Source organism: Salvelinus sp. IW2-2015, linkage group LG18 (genome assembly GCF_002910315.2).
Source record: "Salvelinus sp. IW2-2015 linkage group LG18, ASM291031v2, whole genome shotgun sequence".
In the NCBI taxonomy this organism is placed as follows: domain Eukaryota; kingdom Metazoa; phylum Chordata; class Actinopteri; order Salmoniformes; family Salmonidae; genus Salvelinus; species Salvelinus sp. IW2-2015.
Window position 1 is genome coordinate 18,328,848 of NC_036858.1, and position 20,919 is coordinate 18,349,766.

At 45.0% G+C, this 20,919-nt stretch overlaps 1 protein-coding gene across 1 annotated transcript in view; it reads left to right on the top strand.

Moving 5' to 3' along the window:
* The window catches only part of plcd3b (phospholipase C, delta 3b), a 68,857-nt gene that overhangs the window by 21,318 nt on the left and 26,620 nt on the right, over nucleotides 1-20,919 (top strand). The window contains 6 exon segments of the mRNA XM_070448363.1: nucleotides 9,741-9,969; nucleotides 15,741-15,870; nucleotides 16,423-16,648; nucleotides 17,112-17,313; nucleotides 17,540-17,684; nucleotides 18,085-18,237. Of these exon segments, the coding sequence (XP_070304464.1) occupies nucleotides 9,741-9,969; nucleotides 15,741-15,870; nucleotides 16,423-16,648; nucleotides 17,112-17,313; nucleotides 17,540-17,684; nucleotides 18,085-18,237 (1,085 nt within the window).

Sequence of the window (20,919 nt, forward strand, 5' to 3'; positions counted from 1 at the left end):
TCTTTTCAGTCTCGTGAGGGGGAATAGGTTTTGTCGTGCCCTCTTCACAACTGTCTTGGTGTGCTTGGACCATGTTAGTTTGTTGGTGATGTGGAAGCTCTTAACCTGCTTCAATACAGCCTTATGGCTTGGGGGTGTGCTCAGTCCTCCTTTTCCTGTAGTCCACAATCATCTCCTTTGTCTTGATCACGTTGAGGGAGAGGTTGTTGTCCTGGCACCACACGGCCAGGTKTCTGGCCTCCTCCCTACAGGCTGTCTCGTTGTTTTTTGGTGATCAGGCCTACCACTGTTGTGTCATCGGCAAACTTAATGATGGTGTTGGAGTCGTGCCTGGCCGTGCAGCCATGATTGAACAAGGAGTACAGGAGGGGACTGAGCACGCACCCCAGAGGGGCCCCAGTGTTGAGGATCAGCGTGGCGGATGTGTTGTTACCTACCCTTACCACCTGGGGGTGGCCCGTCAGGAAGTCCAGGATCCAGTTGCAGAGGGAGGAGTTTAMTCCCAGGGTCCTTAGCTTGGTGATGAGCTTTGAGGGCACAATGGTGTTGAACGCTGAGCTGTAGTCAATGAATAGCATTCTCACATAGGWGTTCCTTTTTTCCAGGTGGGAAAGGGCAGTGTGGAGTGCAATAGAGATCATCTGTGGATCTGTTAGGGCGYTATGCAAATTCACGTGTGCTCCCTCTCCGGCCTCTAGGTCACCAGGCTGCTTGTTATGACGCASACCTGTCACCATCGTTACGCGCAACAGCACATTATGACACTCACCTGGAATCCATCACCTCCTTGATTACCTGCCCTTTATATGTCACTCCCTTTGGTTTCTTCCCCAGTCATCATTGTTCCTGTTTCATGTCGGTGCGCTGTTTGTGTTTCTTGTTTTGTTNACCTGTCACCATCGTTACGCGCAACAGCACATTATGACACTCACCTGGAATCCATCACCTCCTTGATTACCTGCCCTTTATATGTCACTCCCTTTGGTTTCTTCCCCAGTCATCATTGTTCCTGTTTCATGTCGGTGCGCTGTTTGTGTTTCTTGTTTTGTTKATTTATTAATTAAATGTATTCACTCCCTGAACTTGCTTCCCGYCTCTCKGCGTACATCGTTACAATTACACAMCATGTAAAACCCCCAATAAATCCCCTGCAACTTACATTTCGATGCACGCACAACATTCAGACATTCGTGTTGCTGTCGACAATAAAAYGTATTCCGAAACATGCGTRTTCTCCCTTCGGACGARGACAACACTCTGACCTYAGTGGGTGGGTGCAGTGTCCAGATGCGCCTTCCCAAGCGCTCTGATTGGTTGGGAATGGCAGGGCTATGATGGGTGAGGGATAACTAAGGTAGGCTGAGCAGCCAAACTAACGGCACTTAAGGGAAACTGAAGGGACTGTGAGGGGAAGTTAGTTAGAGGGGAGAGGAGCAGGACGGCCTTTTTTACAGCCGCCCCAATATTTCTTATGGAAATATTAACATCCACGAAAAGGCCTCTAACCTAAATGGTAAAGTCTCTAATGGGGCCCACAGTATTTAAAGGGCCAAAGAGTCTGAAAAGCCACAGGCCTCGAGTGGAAGCTTATTCCTAGCGGCCTAATCCTACCTGGCAGGATAGGCAGGGCTTAGGGACCGCCCCGCGAGGGAGGTACATAGATACGCAGAGACAATCCTGGGCCACCCCATGGAATGCCATGCGGGTGGGGGAGGGCCCTCTAAATCAGCTGCTGCCGGGAAGCTGGGCCCCATTCTTAGATGCTGAGTGCAATGCCAGAAGCTGGCCACGGCTGAAGCCTACTGCGGCAGAGAAATGTGGCATGCCAGCCACAACTGTCGTTGGCAGTTCTCTGGCTGCGGCTGAGGCTGATGACTCTTTCACACTGCTGAAAGCGATGACTCCCATGTTGGAGCATGTGGGGATCCCTGGGCGAGGATCATCAGGGATCTGGAGGCAGGGGTTGGCTGGGCCCCAGAGACAAGGTCAGGTGGCCTCCCACATGGGAAGGGTTGAGGGTCATCCAAGGCAGGAGGRGGGTGGCCTCCCAGAACTAGAGACAGCAGGCCCCCCYGGTCAGGGAACAGTGGTTCACCCAGGTCAGGGAGCTGAGGGCCTAGCAGGMTAGGGGATTCYGAACAATGCTAAATCGGAGGCTGCAAACCTAGCCAAGCAGGGAATGTATAGTTTAGCGCTAAAAAGGSGACTGGGTGCAGGCTGAGGGCTGKAAACAGTCTAACTTCACACCTAGAGAAGCAGATAACTCCAGGTCTAGCGMGACGGGCGACCCAGGGCCTAGYACTAGYGCAGGTGGTTTGGCATGTAGCACTGACCGAGCTGACTGCTTGCCAACTGAGGCTGGGGGCTGACAACCAACTGAGGGCAGATGTTGCAGACCTAGTGGGGCAGAGAACCTATAGCCTGGCGGAGCAGTGGACTGAGGGTCGACTAGAGCTGGACACAGGGAAACTAGAACGGCTGAAGGCTGGGAGCCTAGTGCTGAAAACTTGACAGGGAGTCTTGACAGGGAGAATGTCTCTGTARCTGACAGGGAAACCGACTCTGGACCTGACTGGGAGAACGACTCTGAACCTGACAGGGAGAACGACTCTGAACCTGACAGGGAGAACGACTCTGAACCTGACAGGGGAGAACAGACTCTGAGACTGACAGGTGAAACGATCTGGCCGACAGGGAGAACGACTTCTGACTCTGACAGGGAGAACGACTCTGGACCTGACAGGGGAAACGATCTGACCGGGACGGGACCTAGGGAACCGACTCTGAACTGACAGGGAAGACCGACTCTGAAACTGACCAGGGAAACCACTCTGGACCTGACAGGGAGAACGACTCTGAACCTGACAGGGAGAACGACTCTGAACCAACAGCGACACTGATGCTGGACTGGAGGAATAGTAAGAGCTTCTGGACGTACTAGAGAAACTGGTACTTTTTGAGCCTAGCAGGGCAGGAGCCTGATGCCACCTGGGCTAGGGACTTAGTGCTGACAATGCTGGAGACAACAGACCTAGTGCAGCTGGAGACTATGACCATGTGTTAGGGACTGAGGGCAGACGAGGGCTGAGGACTGAAACTAGCACAGGTAACTTGTGGCTTAGCAGGGCAGGAGGCTCTAAGCGTGGTGGGCTAAGGAGCTGTGGTGACTATGTTGTGAGACTGCGAGCCTAGTAAACACGTCTGGGACCTAGTAACAGGAGGCTCTAAACCTGGTGGGATAGCACTGCCTAATCCAACTAAGTCATGGGGGCTGCAATCTGACAGGGCGGGATATAGAGACCTACTTGAGGGTCAGGACATACTTGGCCTACTGGGAAGGCACGGAACTCTAAACCTGACCCTACCAGGAAGAAAGGGAACTCTAAACCTACCATCAAGGAAGGGAACTCTAAACCTACCATAGATGCAGGATACACTAGACCTACTTGAGGGGCAGGACACTCAAAGCCTGGACACTTTACACCTACCAGGTTGGTTCGAAACTGTAACTATAACCCTACCAGGTGGGCAGGGAACTCTAACTCTACCGGGAAGGAAGGGAACTCTGACCCTACCAGGAAGGAAGGGAACTGGACAACTAGGTCAGGGGGAACATCAGGGGTGACTTCTGGTGGGTCACCCGGGGTGATGTCTGGCAGGTCCCCTGAGGTGAGGTCTGTAGGTAGCAGGACCCTCGGGCTGGAACTATCACAGTGGTAGCAGGTGGGCCAGCAGGGACTCCAGGCCTGGGACTGGCAAGTCCCACCAGGCTGTGACTGGAGAGGCCCCAACGTCTGGGCTGTACTTCTGCAGTAGCTGCAGGCTGTGGCTCCATCCAAGGAGCGGGTGAAGAATCCAGTGCCAGGAGCAGTGAGGGGCTCTTGGGGGAGAGCAGGTGGAGTCTTTGTGGCTGAAAGTTCCAGAGTAGCAGACAGTCGGACCTCGGGCAGTAGGAGGAGTAGGAGTGATGGTGCTCCCATGGTGGTGACGATGGCTATAGCCAGGGAGGCCTAGAGCAGTGGTGGTCAGGAGACTAGCGGCGGTACTGGTGCTCCCGCAGCGGTGACTCAGGTTGGGAGGGACTGCCCTCCTGATCTCTTGCTGCTCGTGACGCAGGTACTCGTATTCCCTCATCAGATCCCAACTGGTGAGGGTGTGGTCATTCCCTGACCACTGAYGAGGCCTGGAGCAGGGCTGGTAGTCTCTTAGATGAAAGAGGTGTGTAGGGCCTCGCAACTCATCTTCCTCGGATGCATGGCGMCTTCGTGTGGCGGTGTGGACTGAGGTGGGTGGTGACAGCAGCCTCATATGTCTTGGGGATGCTGGATAACTCGTCTGRATCCTGGGGAGKGGAAACAYCTCCTCTTCTGGGTACTTSAACATCTCAAACTATAGCCAATCAGAATCCGGCTTGAAGGACCATGTAAAAACTATTGGTCGCTAAATCCTAAGAAATGACGGACCGTGTAGAAAACTGTTCGTCACTAAATCTGGCTCAAAGGACAATTTTTTAGATGAGGTATAACTAAGGTATGCTGAGCAGCCAAATTAACGGAACTTAATGGAAACTGAAGGGACTGTGAGGGGAATTAGTGTGTGCCCAGTGGGAGTGTCCTACCACTGGGCAGACACTGGTTGAATCAACGTTGTTTTTACATTTGAACCAATGTGGAATAGACYTTGYWTTGACGTCTGTGTCCAGTGGGTCCCATTTGGAGGTAAACATTTTTTTTACACCATCTGTTTACACAAAGGGAAGGGTTTCTTAAGGCCACACTGCAAATGTTTCAGTGATTTCAAATAATTACGTATTATTACCAAAAAAAGTTACCACYGTTACCAAAGTTAGAATTTCTAAAGGAATGATATATCAAATCATATATTTTTTTCATGAATAAAATAGAAAAATGAAAMAAAAATAGAATCAAACAAAAGGATGTGATGCCTTTGCAGCCTTTGAAAATAGTTGAATGGTTAATGGATAATGATTCATCAGTGCTTATTCATCTAGGCTTATAAAACACATGTTCCGCCCGCTCAAAGTCCAAGCTCAGAAAAAGATAAAGGCATGAGGTAGCAGCTGATCGACAGATTAGATTGACAGTTGTGCTGTTTGATAACAAACCAGGACCAGTCCTGTGCTTCATTGGTCAAACATGCATAATGCACAAACAAGAGGGATGAATCTCAGCCCTATTTCATTAACCAGTTGGGCTGGTTAAAAAAGTTTTAAAGGCKCAGTTGCAGTCAAAAAATGTGATTTCCTGTGTTTTCCACACTTTGAGGTGAGGTTGGAATAATAGTGTAAAATTGTGAATATCATGATGCCCTTTAGTGTGAGATCTATTTGAAAAGACCGCCTTATATTTCAGCCTGTTTTGGTGGGATGGCGTTTTGGCCTGCCTGGTCACATCACCAGGTGGGAAATGAGTTACTATACCAATAGAAAAGAGAGTTCCAAACCTCTCTGCCAATAACAGCTAGCTTTCAGTTTTCCCCTCCCCACTTAGACCACTCCCAGACAATCCTAGCAAAATTCTTGCTTGAGAAATTGCTCTTTGCTAAGAAGTTATTTTTATTTATTTTTGATCATTTTGATTGAAAACAATCACAGTAAGGTACTTATCTGTTACCCAGAAATGATTTGATATTGAGATAAAACCGGCTGCATTGGACATTTAAAGAAATTGTGTCAACGATAGTGGACATCATACCTGCTGTATTTCAAAATAGCCCATTAAACGGTATTATCTTATACCGCCCTAACCCAAGCTGCGTGTGTGGGCATGGGTATGGGAATCTGTGTGCTTTTCCACATGTGTGTAATAGGGTCCTCTCCTTTGACCACCAATAGCAGGGTGTGTGTCCGCCCATCTCTAGCTCTGGAGAAGCCTAAAAAGCCTATCATTAAAACCAACATTTCTCTTCACTCACCATCAAAGACTAGACATGTTTACTCTGTAATAGCTATGGGCAGYACCTAGTTTGAGAATTCAGTTCAGCACAAATCACTTGGACTTTTACAGGAATCATGCATGTCAACGTGAGATGTGCATGAAAATGTGAGTTCCCCACACCAATCTAATGTTAGGATTCTTCCCTAGTGTCTCAGTCAATTAACGAAGCATASAGATCCCTATGCAGTTCTGTAGAACACAAAATAAATACACGCTGTTATATGCCCCCAAAGTGTAATTTATTAGGGTAACGTTGCGACCCCAAACTTYGTCTTTGCCAGGACAATGTTTTCACCAAAACGTTGTCCTACTAAATTATACTTCGYGAGCATAATACCAGTGTGCAGATGTCTTTTTTTCCTACATTATCCTCTCTAATCCAGCCCCTGGTACAAGTGTTTTTATGGATYTGTGCATACCACRCTACTACTTTCCTATTCAGATRGTCCTATTCAGTTCTTGCTTGCTCTCCACCAGAGCCCTGCACTCCCGTGGTAGAGAGCGCAGATAATGTGTGCTTGTAGAGTCTCTACCAGGGCCCGACACTTATTTTGAAAGTGGTTGCCAAGCTGGGTAACCAAGTTGGTTGCCAAAATCACTTATTTGGTCCATTTTGGTAGCCCTGGCAACTGGGCAGTGGGCAAACGTTAATGTCTCCACTGTTTTCAGTGAGAAGTAGAGATAGACAAATAACATTAGCTAGCCTCACAGATGAATGGGAAATATGAATATGGCTTATTTTAGCCAGTTTATTGCACTGTGTGTGATTACCTAAGGAAACACACATGCACACACACTATCCATTTGCGGAAAAGAGGTAGTCAAGCAAACATGTTGAAAATACAGTAGTGTCTGCAAACACCTCTGTCCTATTTTCAGGCCTCCCTGTTTGCATTTGTGTGTGTGTGTGTGTTTGTGTTTGTGTACACCCGCATCATTGCCCATTCAGAAACCAAACCTACCTTCACCAAAATGACAGCTCACCTACAAAGACAAACAAAGTCAAACAAGAGTAGCTTGTATTTAGCTGGTAAAATCCCAATATTTATTGTGTAACTTCCACCCCGAAACAGTAGAGACTTACAGGCTACAATGGATACATTGAATGGACATGAATGAGCTACAACCATGCAATGGCATAGAACTACAAAAGCACAATATGTACGATTCTATATGATAATACACTGCAACAATAAACAGTAGGCTATGACACAGCACTACTCAATAACAAGGACTGTATCTAATAGGCATATATTACGTAGTGGAGTAGGCTAATGACTAGCATGTTTGCTAACAAGTATTATACTCCAGCATTGTTGAGTACTTGTTTCTGATTGGTTACAAAGGCATTCTAGAATGGACATTAAAACCAGATAYCGGGACAGTTGAAAAGATATCGGGACACCTTGCAATATGTGCCTACTCATGCAGACCGTACTTGCTACAAAGTTACAGAAAGCTACAACCAACAACCAGACAAACCGAAATTGGATACATTGTAAATGCAGGTCCAATGAGGAAAACTTAGCTAGCTAGCTACCTAGCATTGATTTGTTTTTGCAGAGACATATTTTTTTTTAGCATTTGATAACCTAATGTGGAGAGTGATGAACATGAATTTCTCCAGTCCCTATGTTGCAGTAAGTGGCGCTATGCTGTCAAATCCTCCCACATGTTTCTAGTTTTACCTGCTGTTTTCAGCAACTGTTATTTTAGAATTTGGTTGTCAGATTGGAAGGTTTGCTAACAAGAAACTATTTAGCTAGCTTCTAGCCTAGTTTTTTATAAGCAATGCGATCTCCTTGTAATGAACAGTGGCGAGTGTCCTGACGAGAAAGGTAACTTTTCTCGCTATGCCAGGCAAAATCGGGCATCATCAGCTCATTGTTATGGATGTATCCAAATAAATGTCAATAGATAACAGCTTAAACCAARGCAAATGCAGCTACTTTTCTGTTATTCTGGCTGCAGAGGTCGTGACTGTGTTAGCCGTAGCTAACGTAAACTCACGTAAACTCGTACATCGCCTTGGTCCGTACAATTGCCCTTATTTTAGCGCTCCAAAAACGTAATACTTCCAGATCAACTGTAAAGTCAATACCATTGTAAAGCACAATTTCTCCCCTTTCCAACATTATCAATTACATGACTTAAACGCTGCCCGTTTCTGCATAATTCAAGCAAGCAATGAGCCCCGTCGGGTCTTTTTAAAAATGTCGAGTGGGGAAGCGAAACTAATGCGTGATAGTGAGAAGGAGAGAGGTTGTGTGGGAAAATTGCTTTTTTTCACTCGATCTGTCCAACTTATCACCTTATCACCTTATCGCCATTTACATGACGGTAAGTTACCTAAAGCAGAGCTACAGGTGAAGGAGACAGCATTTATTTTTTTATTTTATTTTTACCTGTATTTAACTAGGCAAGTCAGTTAAGAACAAATTCTTATTTTACAATGACGGCCTACCCTGGCTAAACCCTCCTCTAACCCGGACGACGCTGGGCCAATAGTGCGCCGCCGTATGGGATACATACATAACATAATGATTGTTATATTATGACTACTTATAGACGCATACAAAGCCAAATTAAACAACAACTTACTTTGTGTTCACGCATCCCATGCACTTAACTCCACCCACGAAAACACTGTCAGGCTCAAGGCAATATTTATACTCTTGCGGGGAACGTGCAACGGACCTGTCTGACCAGTGCAGGGKTAGCWATGAGCATCTGACCAATCAGATAATGTCTGATCGGTGCATGGACAGAGTGTGGAATGCATGGAGAGAGCATGATTGGCTGAAGCCACGACCTGGGGGTGATCGATATCTCTCACGTGAGGGGAAGCTAGACTACATGGCACAAGACAGATATGAACAAAAACACAAACGCAAGACATTAGTCCCACAGCGCCCTCGYCAGGGGGGTTCTGTAGCACATYAATAAAACATTTATGCACACATGACRAAGTCACTTTGAATAAAATTGTCTGCTAAATGGCATATATTATTATTATATTATTCTTGGCTTAGGTGCTTTAGTGGTGCTTGTCTTTGGAGAGTTGTTTGTTTCTTAACCTTGACTGGCCACTGTTAATACAGTAGAAAATAGATATCCTAGGAACTCTGTTGTTCATAGGCCTACATGATCCRGTCAATAWTGTCCCCTTGTCATACCGTRATAGCRGCGGGAAGTAGGGGTGCTGAGGGTGCKCCCRCTTAGAAAATGTATCGMCACCCCCACCCCAGAACYTCTTCCCTCGGCAATGCATYCCGTAAGACTAAAMTGATAATTGGAGGTATACAAACAGTGCTATTCAAATAAATCTCCTTGAACTGATTTGTTGAATTGGAGATGTGTATGAAGACCTTTGTYAAGAAGAGAGACGCTCAGTAGTTTGTGCCAGTGTGTACCAAGAGTCTATAGTGTCTTAGTGTGCTTGGAATCTGTCCAGCTARTGCTCTCAGAACGATGCCACCTAATCACACACACTGAGAGAAAAGATAGCAGTGCACTGAAGACCTGTCAGGAGATTCACACCTATAGCACTCTACTGTGTGTGATTACTAATTGCTTGTTTGCTAATTCAGCTATTTGCGCTTCATTTAGCAGACTCTCTTAACCAGAGCAACTTACAGTAAGTAGTGAGTGCATACATTTTCGTACTGGTCCCCCATGGGAATCAAACCCACAACCCTGGCATTGCAAGCACCATGCTCTACCAAATGAGCCACACAGGTGTCATTTAATTTGTTCTTATCTTCCCCTCCCTCCCTCTCTCAGTCTCGGTCACGGACGTGGAGTGTGTACGCGAGGGCTTGCAGTCGGAGACCCTGCGACAGCTGACGGGCTCAGTTGCCGAGGGCCAGTGTCTCACTGTGGTGTTCAAGGGGGCCAGGAAGAGTCTGGACCTGCGCTGCCAGACTGACGAGGAGGCCCAGCGCTGGGCAAGGGGCATCAGGACCCTCCAGGAGAGGGTGGAGAACATGACCCAGAAGGAAAAGTTGGACAAATATCCTTTATGGTTGATGGTGACGATGAAAATGATGATGATGGTGATGATGATGACAAGGTTTTTTCTGGAATAAAATTAGGTTTAGGTGGTGGGTGTGGTCATGGGCCTCAACTGGCAGCTTAATTAAATAGTACCTGCAAAACACCAGTCTCAACGTCAACAGCGAAGAGGCGACTCCGGGATGCTGGCCTTCTAGGCAGAGTTGCAAAGGAAAGCCATATCTCAGACTGGCCAATAAAAAGAAAAGATTAAGATGGGCAAAAGAACACAGATACTTGAAGGCCAGCATCCCAGAGTCGCCTCTTCACTGTTGACGTTGAGACTGGTATTTTGCGGGTACTATTTAATGAAGCTGCCAGTTGAGGACTTGTGAGGTGTCTGTTTCTCAAACTAGACACTCTAATGTACTTGTCCTCTTGCTCAGTTGTGCACCGGGGCCTCCCACTCTTCTTTCTATTCTGGTTAGAGCCAGTTTGCGCTGTTCTGTGAAGGGAGTAATACACAGCGCTGTACGAGATCTTCAGTTTCTTGGCAATTTCTCGCATGGAATAGCCTTAATGTCTCAGAACAAGAATAGACTGACGAGATTCAGAAGAAAGTGCTTTGTTTCTAGCCATTTTGAGCCTGTAATCGAACCCACAAATGCCGATGCTCCAGATACTCAATTAGTCTAAAGAAGGCCAGTTTTATTGCTTCTTTAATCAGGACAACAGTTTTCAGCTGTGCTAACATAATTGCAAAAGGGTTTTCTAATGATCAATTAGCCTTTTAAAATGATAAACTTGGATTAGCTAACACAACGTGCCATTGGAACACAGGAGTAATAGTTGCTGATAATGGGCCTCTGTACACCTATGTAGATATTCTATAAAAAAAAATCTGCCATTTCCAGCTACAATAGTCATTTACAGCATTAATAATGTCGGCACTGTATTTGTGATCACTTTGATGTTATTTTAATGCACTTTAAAAAAATTAAAAAAATTAAAAAACAAGGACATTTCTAAGTGACCCCAAACTTTTGAACGGTCTTGTGTATACTGTATATATGTATATAAACTCAGCAAAAAAGGAAACATCCTCTCACTGTCAAATGCGTTTATTTTCTGCAAACTTAACATGTGTAAATATTTGTATGCACATGACAAGATTCAACAACTGAGACATAAACTGAACAYGTTCCACAGTCATGTGACTAACAGAAATGGAATAATGTGACCCTAAACAAWGGGGGGGTCAAAATCAAAAGTAACAGTCAGTATCTGGTTTGTACTGCAATGCATCTCCTCATGGACTGTAGCAGATTTGCCAGTTCTTGCTGTGAGATGTTACCCCATTCTTCCACCAAGGCACCTGCAAGTTCCCGGACATTTCTGGGGGGAATMGCCTTAGCCCCCACCCTCCGATCCAATCAGGTTCCAGATGTGCTCAATGGGATTGAGATCCGGGCTCTTCGCTGACCATGGCAGAACACTGACATTCCTGTCTTGCAGGAAATCATGCACAGAATGAGCAGTATGGCTGGTGGCATTGTCATGCTGGAGGGTCATGTCAGGATGAGCCTGCAGGAAGGGTACCACATGAGGGAGGAGGATGTCTTCCCTGTAATGCACAGCGTTGAGATCGCCTGCAATGACAACATTGCTCAGGCCAATGATGCTGTGAACACCGCCCCAGACTATGACGAACCCTCCACCTCCAAATTGATCCCGCTCCAGAGTACAGGCCTCGGTGTAACGCTCATTCCTTCAACGATAAACGCGAATCCGACCATCATCCCTGGTGAGACAAAAACTGTGACTCGTCAGTGAATAGCACTTTTTCCCAGTCCTGTCTGGTCCAGCGACAGTGGGTTGGTGCCCATAGTAGAGGTCGACCGATTATGATTTTTCAATGCCGATACGATACCGATTATTGGAGGACAAAAAAAGCCGCTACCGATTAATCGGACGATTTATAAAAATATATATATATTTTTTTTACATATATACAGTGGGGAACAAGTATTTGATACACTGCCGATTTTGCAGGTTCCTACTTACAAAGATGAGAGGCTGTAATTTTTCATCAGGTACACTTCAACTTGAAGACAGAATTAGGAAAAAAAATCCAGGAAAATCACATTGTATGATTTTTAAGTAATTATTTGCATTATTGATGAATAAGTATTGTCACCTACAACCAGAAGAATTCTCGGCTTCTCACAGACCTGTTATTTTCTTTAAGAAGCCCTCCTGTTCTCCACTCTTACCTGTATTAATGGCACCTGTTTGAACTGTTACTGTATAAAAAGCACCTGTCCACACACTCAAATCAAACAACTCCAACTCTCCACATGGCCAAGACCAAGAGCTGTAAAGGACACAGAAAAATTGTAGACTGCACCAGGCTGGGATGCTACAGCAATAGGAAGCAGCTTGGTTGAGAAAACAACTGTGGCGCAATTATTAGAAATGGAGAAGTTATCAAGAACGGTCAATCCCTCGGTCTGGGCTCCAAGCAAGATCTCACCGTGGGGCATCAATAATCATGAGGAGGTGAGATCACCCAGAACACACGGGCAGGGACCTGTCAATGACCTGAAAGAGAGCTGGGACCACAGTCTCAAGAAAACCATTAGTAAACACTACGCCGTCAGATTAAAATCCTGCAGCGCACGCAGGTCCACCTGTCAACCAGCGCATGTCCAGGCCCTCTGAAGTTTGCAGAGACATCTGGGTGATCCAGAGAGGATTGGGAGAAGGTCATGTGGTCTGATGAGACAAAAATAGAGCTTTTTGGTCTAAAACTCCAACTCCGTGTTTGGAGGAAGAAGAGATGAGTAAACCCAAGAACACCATCCCAACCGTGAAGCATGGAGGTGGAAAACCTCATTCTTTGGGATGCTTTTCTGCAAAGGTACAGGAGACTGATCCGTGATTGAGGGGAGATGGATGGGGCCATGTATCGGAGATTTGGAACAACCTCCTTCCATCAGAAGGCATTGAAGATGGGCGTGGGTGGGTTCCAGCATGACAAGATCCCAAACCACACCCAGGGCAACTAAGGAAGTGGCGCTCGTAAGAAGCATTCTCAAGGTCCTGGAGTGGCCTAGCCAGTCTCCAGACCTGAACCCAATAGAAAATCTTTGGAGGAGTTGAAAGTCCGTTGCCAGCGACAGCCCCAAACATCCTGAGGTCTGGAGAGATCTGATGGAGGAATGGGCCAAAATCCCCTGCTGCAGTGTGTGCAAACCTGGTAAGACTACAGGAAAACGTATGATCTCTGTATTGCAACAAAGTTTTGATACCAAATATTAAGATCTTGCTTTTCTGATGTATCAAATACTTATGTCATGCCAATAAAATGCAATTAATTACTTAAAAATCATACAATGTGATTTTCGGGATTTTTGTTTTAGATTCCGTCTCTCATAGTTTGAAGTGTACCCATGATAGAAATACAGACCTCTACATGCTTTTGTAAGTAGGAAAACCTGCAAAATCGGCAGTGTATCAAATACTTGTTCTTCCCCACTGATATAATATCATACACACACACACATTTTTGTAATAATGACAATTGCAACAATACTGAATGAACAATGAACACTTTTATTTTAACACAGCTCTGAAGTGACAATGATACTGAAGAGTCTGCTTAGGAGACAAATACTCTCTACTGTTTGAATAAAAATAGAGTTTAAGTTACCTGTGATGAATGTTGAAAACAAAAACTGTCATTTCTATATGCATGGAAATCCTATTTAATAATGGGCATGGTAAGAATTGACGACCAAAGTGCGAGTGAGTCTAATTTCCCATGACACCTAGCAAAATCTGAAAAAGTGGTTCCTTCATTTATTCCATAGGATATTTTTAGATTCACTTTAAAATAAGGTCTGTGTTTCGTGTAGGCTTACACCACCTTGCCAAATTTATACTGTGTAGATATCCATAGGACAAGGTAACTCTGATCAATATTTACAGGAATTATAACGCGTTGATACTATTTCTCTCTAAACCATATACCTTTGACTAATCCGAAACTATCACCTCGAAAACAAACGTTTATCCGTTCCGTATTTTATCTATACGGGTGGCATCCATGAGTCTAAATATTTCCTTTACATTGCACAACCTTCAATGGTTGTCATAATTACGTAAAAAATTCTGGCCAAATTAGTTCGCAAAGAGCCAGGCGGCCCAAACTGTTGCATATACCCTGACTCTGCGTGCAATGAACGCAAGAGAAATGACACAATTTCACCTGGTTTAATATTGCCGCTAAACCTGGATTTCTCTTTAGCTAAATATGCGGTTTAAAATAGATACTTGTGTTATTGATTTTAAGAAAGGCATTGATGTTTATGGTTAAGTACATATTGGAGCAATGACAGTCATTGATTGATTGTTTTTTATTGATAAGTTTAATGCTAGCTAGCAATTTACCTTAGCTTACTGCATTCGCGCACAGGCAGGCGCCTTCGTGGAGTGCAATGTAAATTCGTTTTTAGACGCATTGGACTTAGTTAACTGTAAGGTTGCAAGATTGGATCCCCCGAGCTGACAAGGTGAAAAATCTGTCGTTCTGCCTCGTTTCCTAGGCCGTCATTGAAAATAAAGAATGTGTTTCTTAACTGACTTGCCTAGTTAAAATAAAGATTAAATAAAGGGTGTAAAAAAAAAATAATAATTAAATGGCAAATCGGCACCCAAAATAATTTGATTTGAAGTTTTCATAAACAATCGCGAAATCGGTATTTTTGGGTGCCGACTTTGCCAATTATTATATATATATTTTTTTTGTATTCATTTTTTTTTTTTTTTTTACCTCTAGCCCATAGGCGACGTTGTTGCCGGTGATGTCTGGTGAGGACCTGCCTACAAACAGGCCTACAAGCCCTCAGTCCAGCCTCTCTCAGCCTATTGCGGACAGTCTGAGCACTGATGGAGGATTGTGCGTTCCTGGTGTAATTCGGCAGTTGTTGTTGCCATCCTGTACCTGTCCGCAGGTGTGATGTTCGGATGTACCGATCTGTGCAGGTGTTGTTAACGTGTTCTGCCACTGCGAGGATGATCAGCTGTCCGTCCTGTCTCCCTGTAGCACTGTTTTAGGAGTCTCACGTAGGACATTGCAATTATTTGCCATGGCCACACTCCACATCTACAACTGCATGCCTTCTGCAGCATGCCTAAGCACGTTCACGCATGATGAGCAGGGACCCTGGGCATCTTCTTTTTGGTGTTTTTCGAGTCAGTAGAAAGGAGTCTTTAGTGTCCTAAGTTTTCATAACTGTGACCTTAATTTCCTACCGTCTGTTAGTTGTTAGTGTCTTAACGACCGTTCCACAGGTGCATGTTCATTAATTGTTTATGGTTCATTGAACAAGCATGGGACACAGTGTTTAAACCCTTTACAATGAAGATCTGTGAATTTATTTGGATTTTTATGAATTATCTTTGAAAGACAGGGTCCTGAACAACGGGACGTTTCTTTTTTTGATGAGTTTATATATATGGAGATAGAGAGAGCGAGAGAGAGAGACCCTAGATGATGATGATGATAATGATAATGATAACGACGTGGATATACAGTATGTTTTCTGAGGCGTCATGCCCATTATTGCATAATAAAGCATTTGACATATTGGGCTGAACTCCCTCCATTCACCACCCACCAATGTGCAGTACATCCTTGGATGATCCAAAGCAGCCCTTTTGACTTTCATGTGGAGAGGGTGCTCTAGTTTAATCTGTCCACCGTTGTCCTTGACTGCGTGTGGTCACCTGGATCCATGGCTATATGAAACGGGCCGACCTGAACCACGACGAGAAGCTGAGCTACGAGGAGGTCCAGGGGCTGCTCACCATGATCAACATTGACCTAAATGAAGAGTATGCGCGCAACCTCTTTAAGGTGAGCAGACCATAGACATTATTTCCCCTAGATTRATTTCCAGCCCTATAACAACACCCAAGCTCACTGGCACCAAAATTGCCAAAGAAGCCAAACTCTTTTAGAAAGGGAGGGAGTTAAAGCTAGGTYGGGAGCCCGCCTAGCCTATGGTGGGGGAAACATTGGATATAGATTAGCATCACACWGCATTGTCCTTACTTCTCAAATATTTGTTTCTGTCCTGTTGTCCGGAAATAGCTKATTTCAAATGATACTGTATGTCTGCAACTGATACATCATACTCAGAGGGCAAGACTTTGAAAAAGTTAATCTATGGTTGGAGTCAGTGGCTTTTCAGTAACGTTTCAGCTGTAGTTCCAAATTCAATCCCATGGCTTGTTTGATCTTTTTTGATTCAATTCATGCAGGTCCAATTGACTCCTTAAAATGACGTTGAAAATGATGACTGTGACCAGGGYACTATTTTATTAGCTTGCCGTGAAACAATAACTTTGATCATGTTCATCCATTGACTTGATCCCTTTGGAAATATTCCCGCCTTCCTCCCATCAGAAYTGTGACCGGTCGTGTGACGGTCGTCTGGACCACGGGGAAATCGAGGTGTTCTGTAGGGAGCTGTTACGGCGGCCGGACTTGGACGCCGTGTTTAGCCGCTACTCGGCTAACGGCTGTGTGCTCTCCACCGTGGACCTGAAGGACTTCCTGAAAGACCAGGGAGAGGACTCCTCGCTGATCCACGCTCAGAGTCTGATCCTCACCTACGAGCTCAATGAGTGGGGTACGCTTACGTGCTAATGGTTGTGCTAAGCGACACTCAGTGCTACTTAGTTAGCATTGAGTGAAGCTAACATGTTCATTTAGCTATGCTAAGTTCTACAGTACTCAAGGGCTAAGCTACGCTAGTGCTACACTATGCTAAGTGCTACACTACGCTAAGTGCTAAGCTACACAAGTGCTACACTACCATAAGTGCTAAGCTACGCGCTAAGGTACACTAAGTGCTAAGCTACCTGTATGGCCAAAAGTTAAGGGAGTTAGGGTCTTTTTAGATTGGAATATAGCCCTTTTCTCACTTCCTCTATACTATTTCTACCTTCAGCTCACCTTATTGTCCCCAAAATGTATCCAAATTAAATAATTGTTTTACCTACTGTATATTAACACAAGCAAATCAATGTATATTTTGGTATGTTTTTTTTTCTATCACTCCCATACCAACCATGTGCCTATGCCCTGCACAGCCCAGAAGAATGGGTACATGACGCCCAATGGTTTCACCATGTACATGCTGTCCAAGGAGAACAATGTGTTTGACCCGGACCACGCCAGGGTGTACCAGGACATGACCAGATCTCTGGCCCACTACTTCATCTCCTCCTCACACAACACCTACCTCACCAGTGACCAGGTTACTGGCTARAGCAGCACGGAGGCTTATATCAGGTGAACACACACATGTATGGAAATGTACGCGTGCATGCACACACGCATTCGCAGGCATAGACGTACACACATAAACACACAAACACCACATCACCTTATATTGAGCACTWTAAAACACACTCTATACATGTGTTTTAAGTCTGTGTGTGTATACTGCGTGTGTTTGAGTTAACATCGCATGTATGTTAACGTGTGTGTGCGTTAACGTGTGTTTCCTCTGTCCCAGGGCTCTGAACCAAGGCTGTCGCTGTGTGGAGTTAGACTGTTGGGATGGGGACAAAGGGGAGCCGGTCATCTACCACGGTCACACACTCACCTCCAAAGTGCCCTTCACAGAAGTCATCGAGACCATCGCCGAGTACGCCTTCAAAGTAAGCTCCAATACTCCATTAGCAGTCCATTGCCATTCATTTTTAATGACTGTGTATTGTATTTTGTAGTTTTTAACCCCCTACATTAGACTAGTTTGGAAGATTACTAGCTACTGGTATTTGTTTAAGAATAGAGAGAAGCAAATATTACATTTGTCTCTGGGTGTGCCTTTTTTTTTGTGTGTATATATATATAGAGGGTTAGGTTAGACAGATAGGATGTGGCCCAGACAGAATTCGATCCATCGCCAAGGGTGATGCGTGGTTGAGAGTCGGCAACACTACCACTAGACCAAACTCTGGCACCAAAAATATCTCTCCTGAATTAAGATGTAATAACTTTCCACCCTCTTTCCCTCCCCTCCACCTTCTTCTCTTCCGTTGCCGTCTCATCTTCCAGGCGTCTCCGTACCCTCTAATCCTGTCCCTTGAGAACCACTGCAGTGTGGAGCAGCAGGCGGTCATGGCCCGACACCTGCGCTCCATCCTGGGGGACAAGCTGCTCACCAAGCCCCTCAATGAACAGCAGCTCCAGAGCCTGCCCTCACCAGAGGTGGGACTACTACTGTACTACTACTATACATTCCTATTCTACACTACACTACTACTATTCTATAATGCAGTGCTTCTCAAACTTTTTAGAGAGAGAATCCCAGATCAGAGGTAAAAATTTCTGAATCTGAACCCTGTCATGAAAAAGTGCTGTAGAAATTGTTCTGTACCACTCAGAGACAAAATTCAACTCCTATAGAAACTATAGACTGTTTTCTATCCAATAATAACAATAAATATGCATATTGTACGATCAAGAATTGAGTACGAGGCAGTTTAATTTGGAAATGTAAAAAAAAAAAATAATGCTAACAGTCCCCCTATTGACAAAGGTTAATGTGTGTTTCCTCTGTCCCAGGGCTCTGAGACCAAGGCTGTCGCTGTGTGGAGTTAGACTGTTGGGATGGGGACAAAGGGGAGCCAGTCATCTACACGGTCCACACCACCTTCCAAAGTGCCCTTCACAGAATCACGAGACCATCGCCGAGTACGCCTTCAAAGTAAGCTCCAATACTCCATTAGCAGTCCATTGCCATTCATTTTTAATGACTGGTGTTTGTATTTTGTAGTTTTTAACCCACCTACATTAGACTAGTTGTGGAAGATTCTAGCTACTGGTATTTGTTTAAGAATGAGAGAAGCAAATATTACATTTGTCTCTGGGTGTGCTTTTTTTGTGTATATAACAGTGGGGCAAAAAGTATTTTAGTCAGCCACGCAATAGTGCAAGTTCTCCCCTTAAAAGATGAGAGAGGCCTGTAATTTTCATCATAGGTACACTTCAACTATGACAGACAAAATGAGGAAAACAAATCCAGAAAATCACATGTAGGATTTTTAATGAATTATTTTGCAAATTATGGTGGAAAATAAGTATTGTGGTCACCTACAAACAAGACAAGATTTCTGGCTCTCACAGACCTGTAACTTCTTCTTTAAGAGGCTCCTCTGTTTCTCCACTCTTTACCTGATTAATGGCACCTGTTTGAACTTGTTATCCTGAGTAATAAAAGACCCTGTCCACAACCTCAAACACGTCACACTCCCAAACTCCACTATGGCCAAGACCAAAGAGCTGTCAAAGGACACGCAGAAACAAATTGTAGACCTGCACAGGCTGGGGAAGACGTGAATCTGCAATAGGTAAGCAAGCTTGGTTTGAAGAGAATCAACTGTGGGGAGCAATTATTAGGAAATGGAAGACATACAAGACCACTGATAATCCCCTCGATCTGGGGCTCCACGCAAGATCTCACCCGTGGGGTCAAACATGATCACAAGACGGTGAGCAAAAATCCCAGAACCACACGGGGGGACCTAGTGCATGACCTGCAGAGAGCTGGGACCAAAGTACAAAGCCTACCATCAGTAACCACAGCTACGCCGCCAGGGACTCAATCCTGCAGTGCCAGACGTGTCCCCCTGCTTAAGCCAGTCTCATGTCCAGGCCCGTCTGAAGTTTGCTAGAGAGCATTTGGATGATCCAGAAGAAGATGGGAGAATGTCATATGGTCAGATGAAACCAAAATATTACTTTTTTGGTAAAAACTCAACTCGTCGTGTTTGGAGGACAAAGAATGCTGAGTTGCATCCAAAAGAACACCATACCTACTGTGAAGCATGGGGGTGGAAACCTCATGCTTTGGGAGCTGTTTTTCTGCAAAGGGACAGGACGACTGATCCGTGTAAAGGACAGAATGAATGGGGCCATGTATCGTGAGATTTTGAGTGAAAACCTCCTTCCATCAGCAAGGGCATTGAAGATGAAACGTGCTGGATCTTTCAGCATGACAATGATCCCCAAACACACCGCCCGGGCAACGAAGGAGTGGCTTCGTAAGAACAATTTCAAGGTCCTGGGAGTGGCCTAGCCAGTCTCCAGATCTCAACCCATAGAAAATCTTTGGAGGGAGTTGGAGGTCCGTGGTTGCCCCAGCAACAGCCCCAAAACATCACTGCTCTAGAGGAGATCTGCATGGAGGAATGGGCCAAAATACCAGCAAACAGTGTGCGAAAAACCTTGTGAAGACTTACAGAAAAACGTTTGACCTCTGTCATTGCCAACAAAGGGTATATAACAAAGTATTGAAGAAACTTTTGTTATTGACCAAATACTTATTTTCCACCATAATTTGCAAATAAATTCATTAAAAATCCTACATGTGATTTTCTGGATTTTTTTCCCTCATTTTGTCTGTCATAGTTGAAGTGTACCTATGATGAAAATTACAGGCCTCTGCTCATTTTTAAGTGGGAGAACTTGCACAATTGGTGGCTGACTAAATACTTTTTGCCCCACTGTATTATATGTATATATATATATATAGAGGGTTAGGTTAGACAGATAGGATGTGGCCCAGACAGAATTCGATCCATCGCCAAGGGTGATGCGTGGTTGAGAGTCGGCAACACTACCACTAGACCAAACTCTGGCACCAAAATATCTCTCCTGAATTAAGATGTAATAACTTTCCACCCTCTTTCCCTCCCCTCCACCTTCTTCCTTCCGTTGCCGTCTCATCTTCCAGGCGTCTCCGTACCCTCTAATCCTGTCCCTTGAGAACCACTGCAGTGTGGAGCAGCAGGGTCATGGCCCGACACCTGCGCTCCATCCTGGGGACAAGCTGCTCACCAAGCCCCTCAATGAACAGCAGCTCCAGAGCCTGCCCTCACAGAGGTGGGA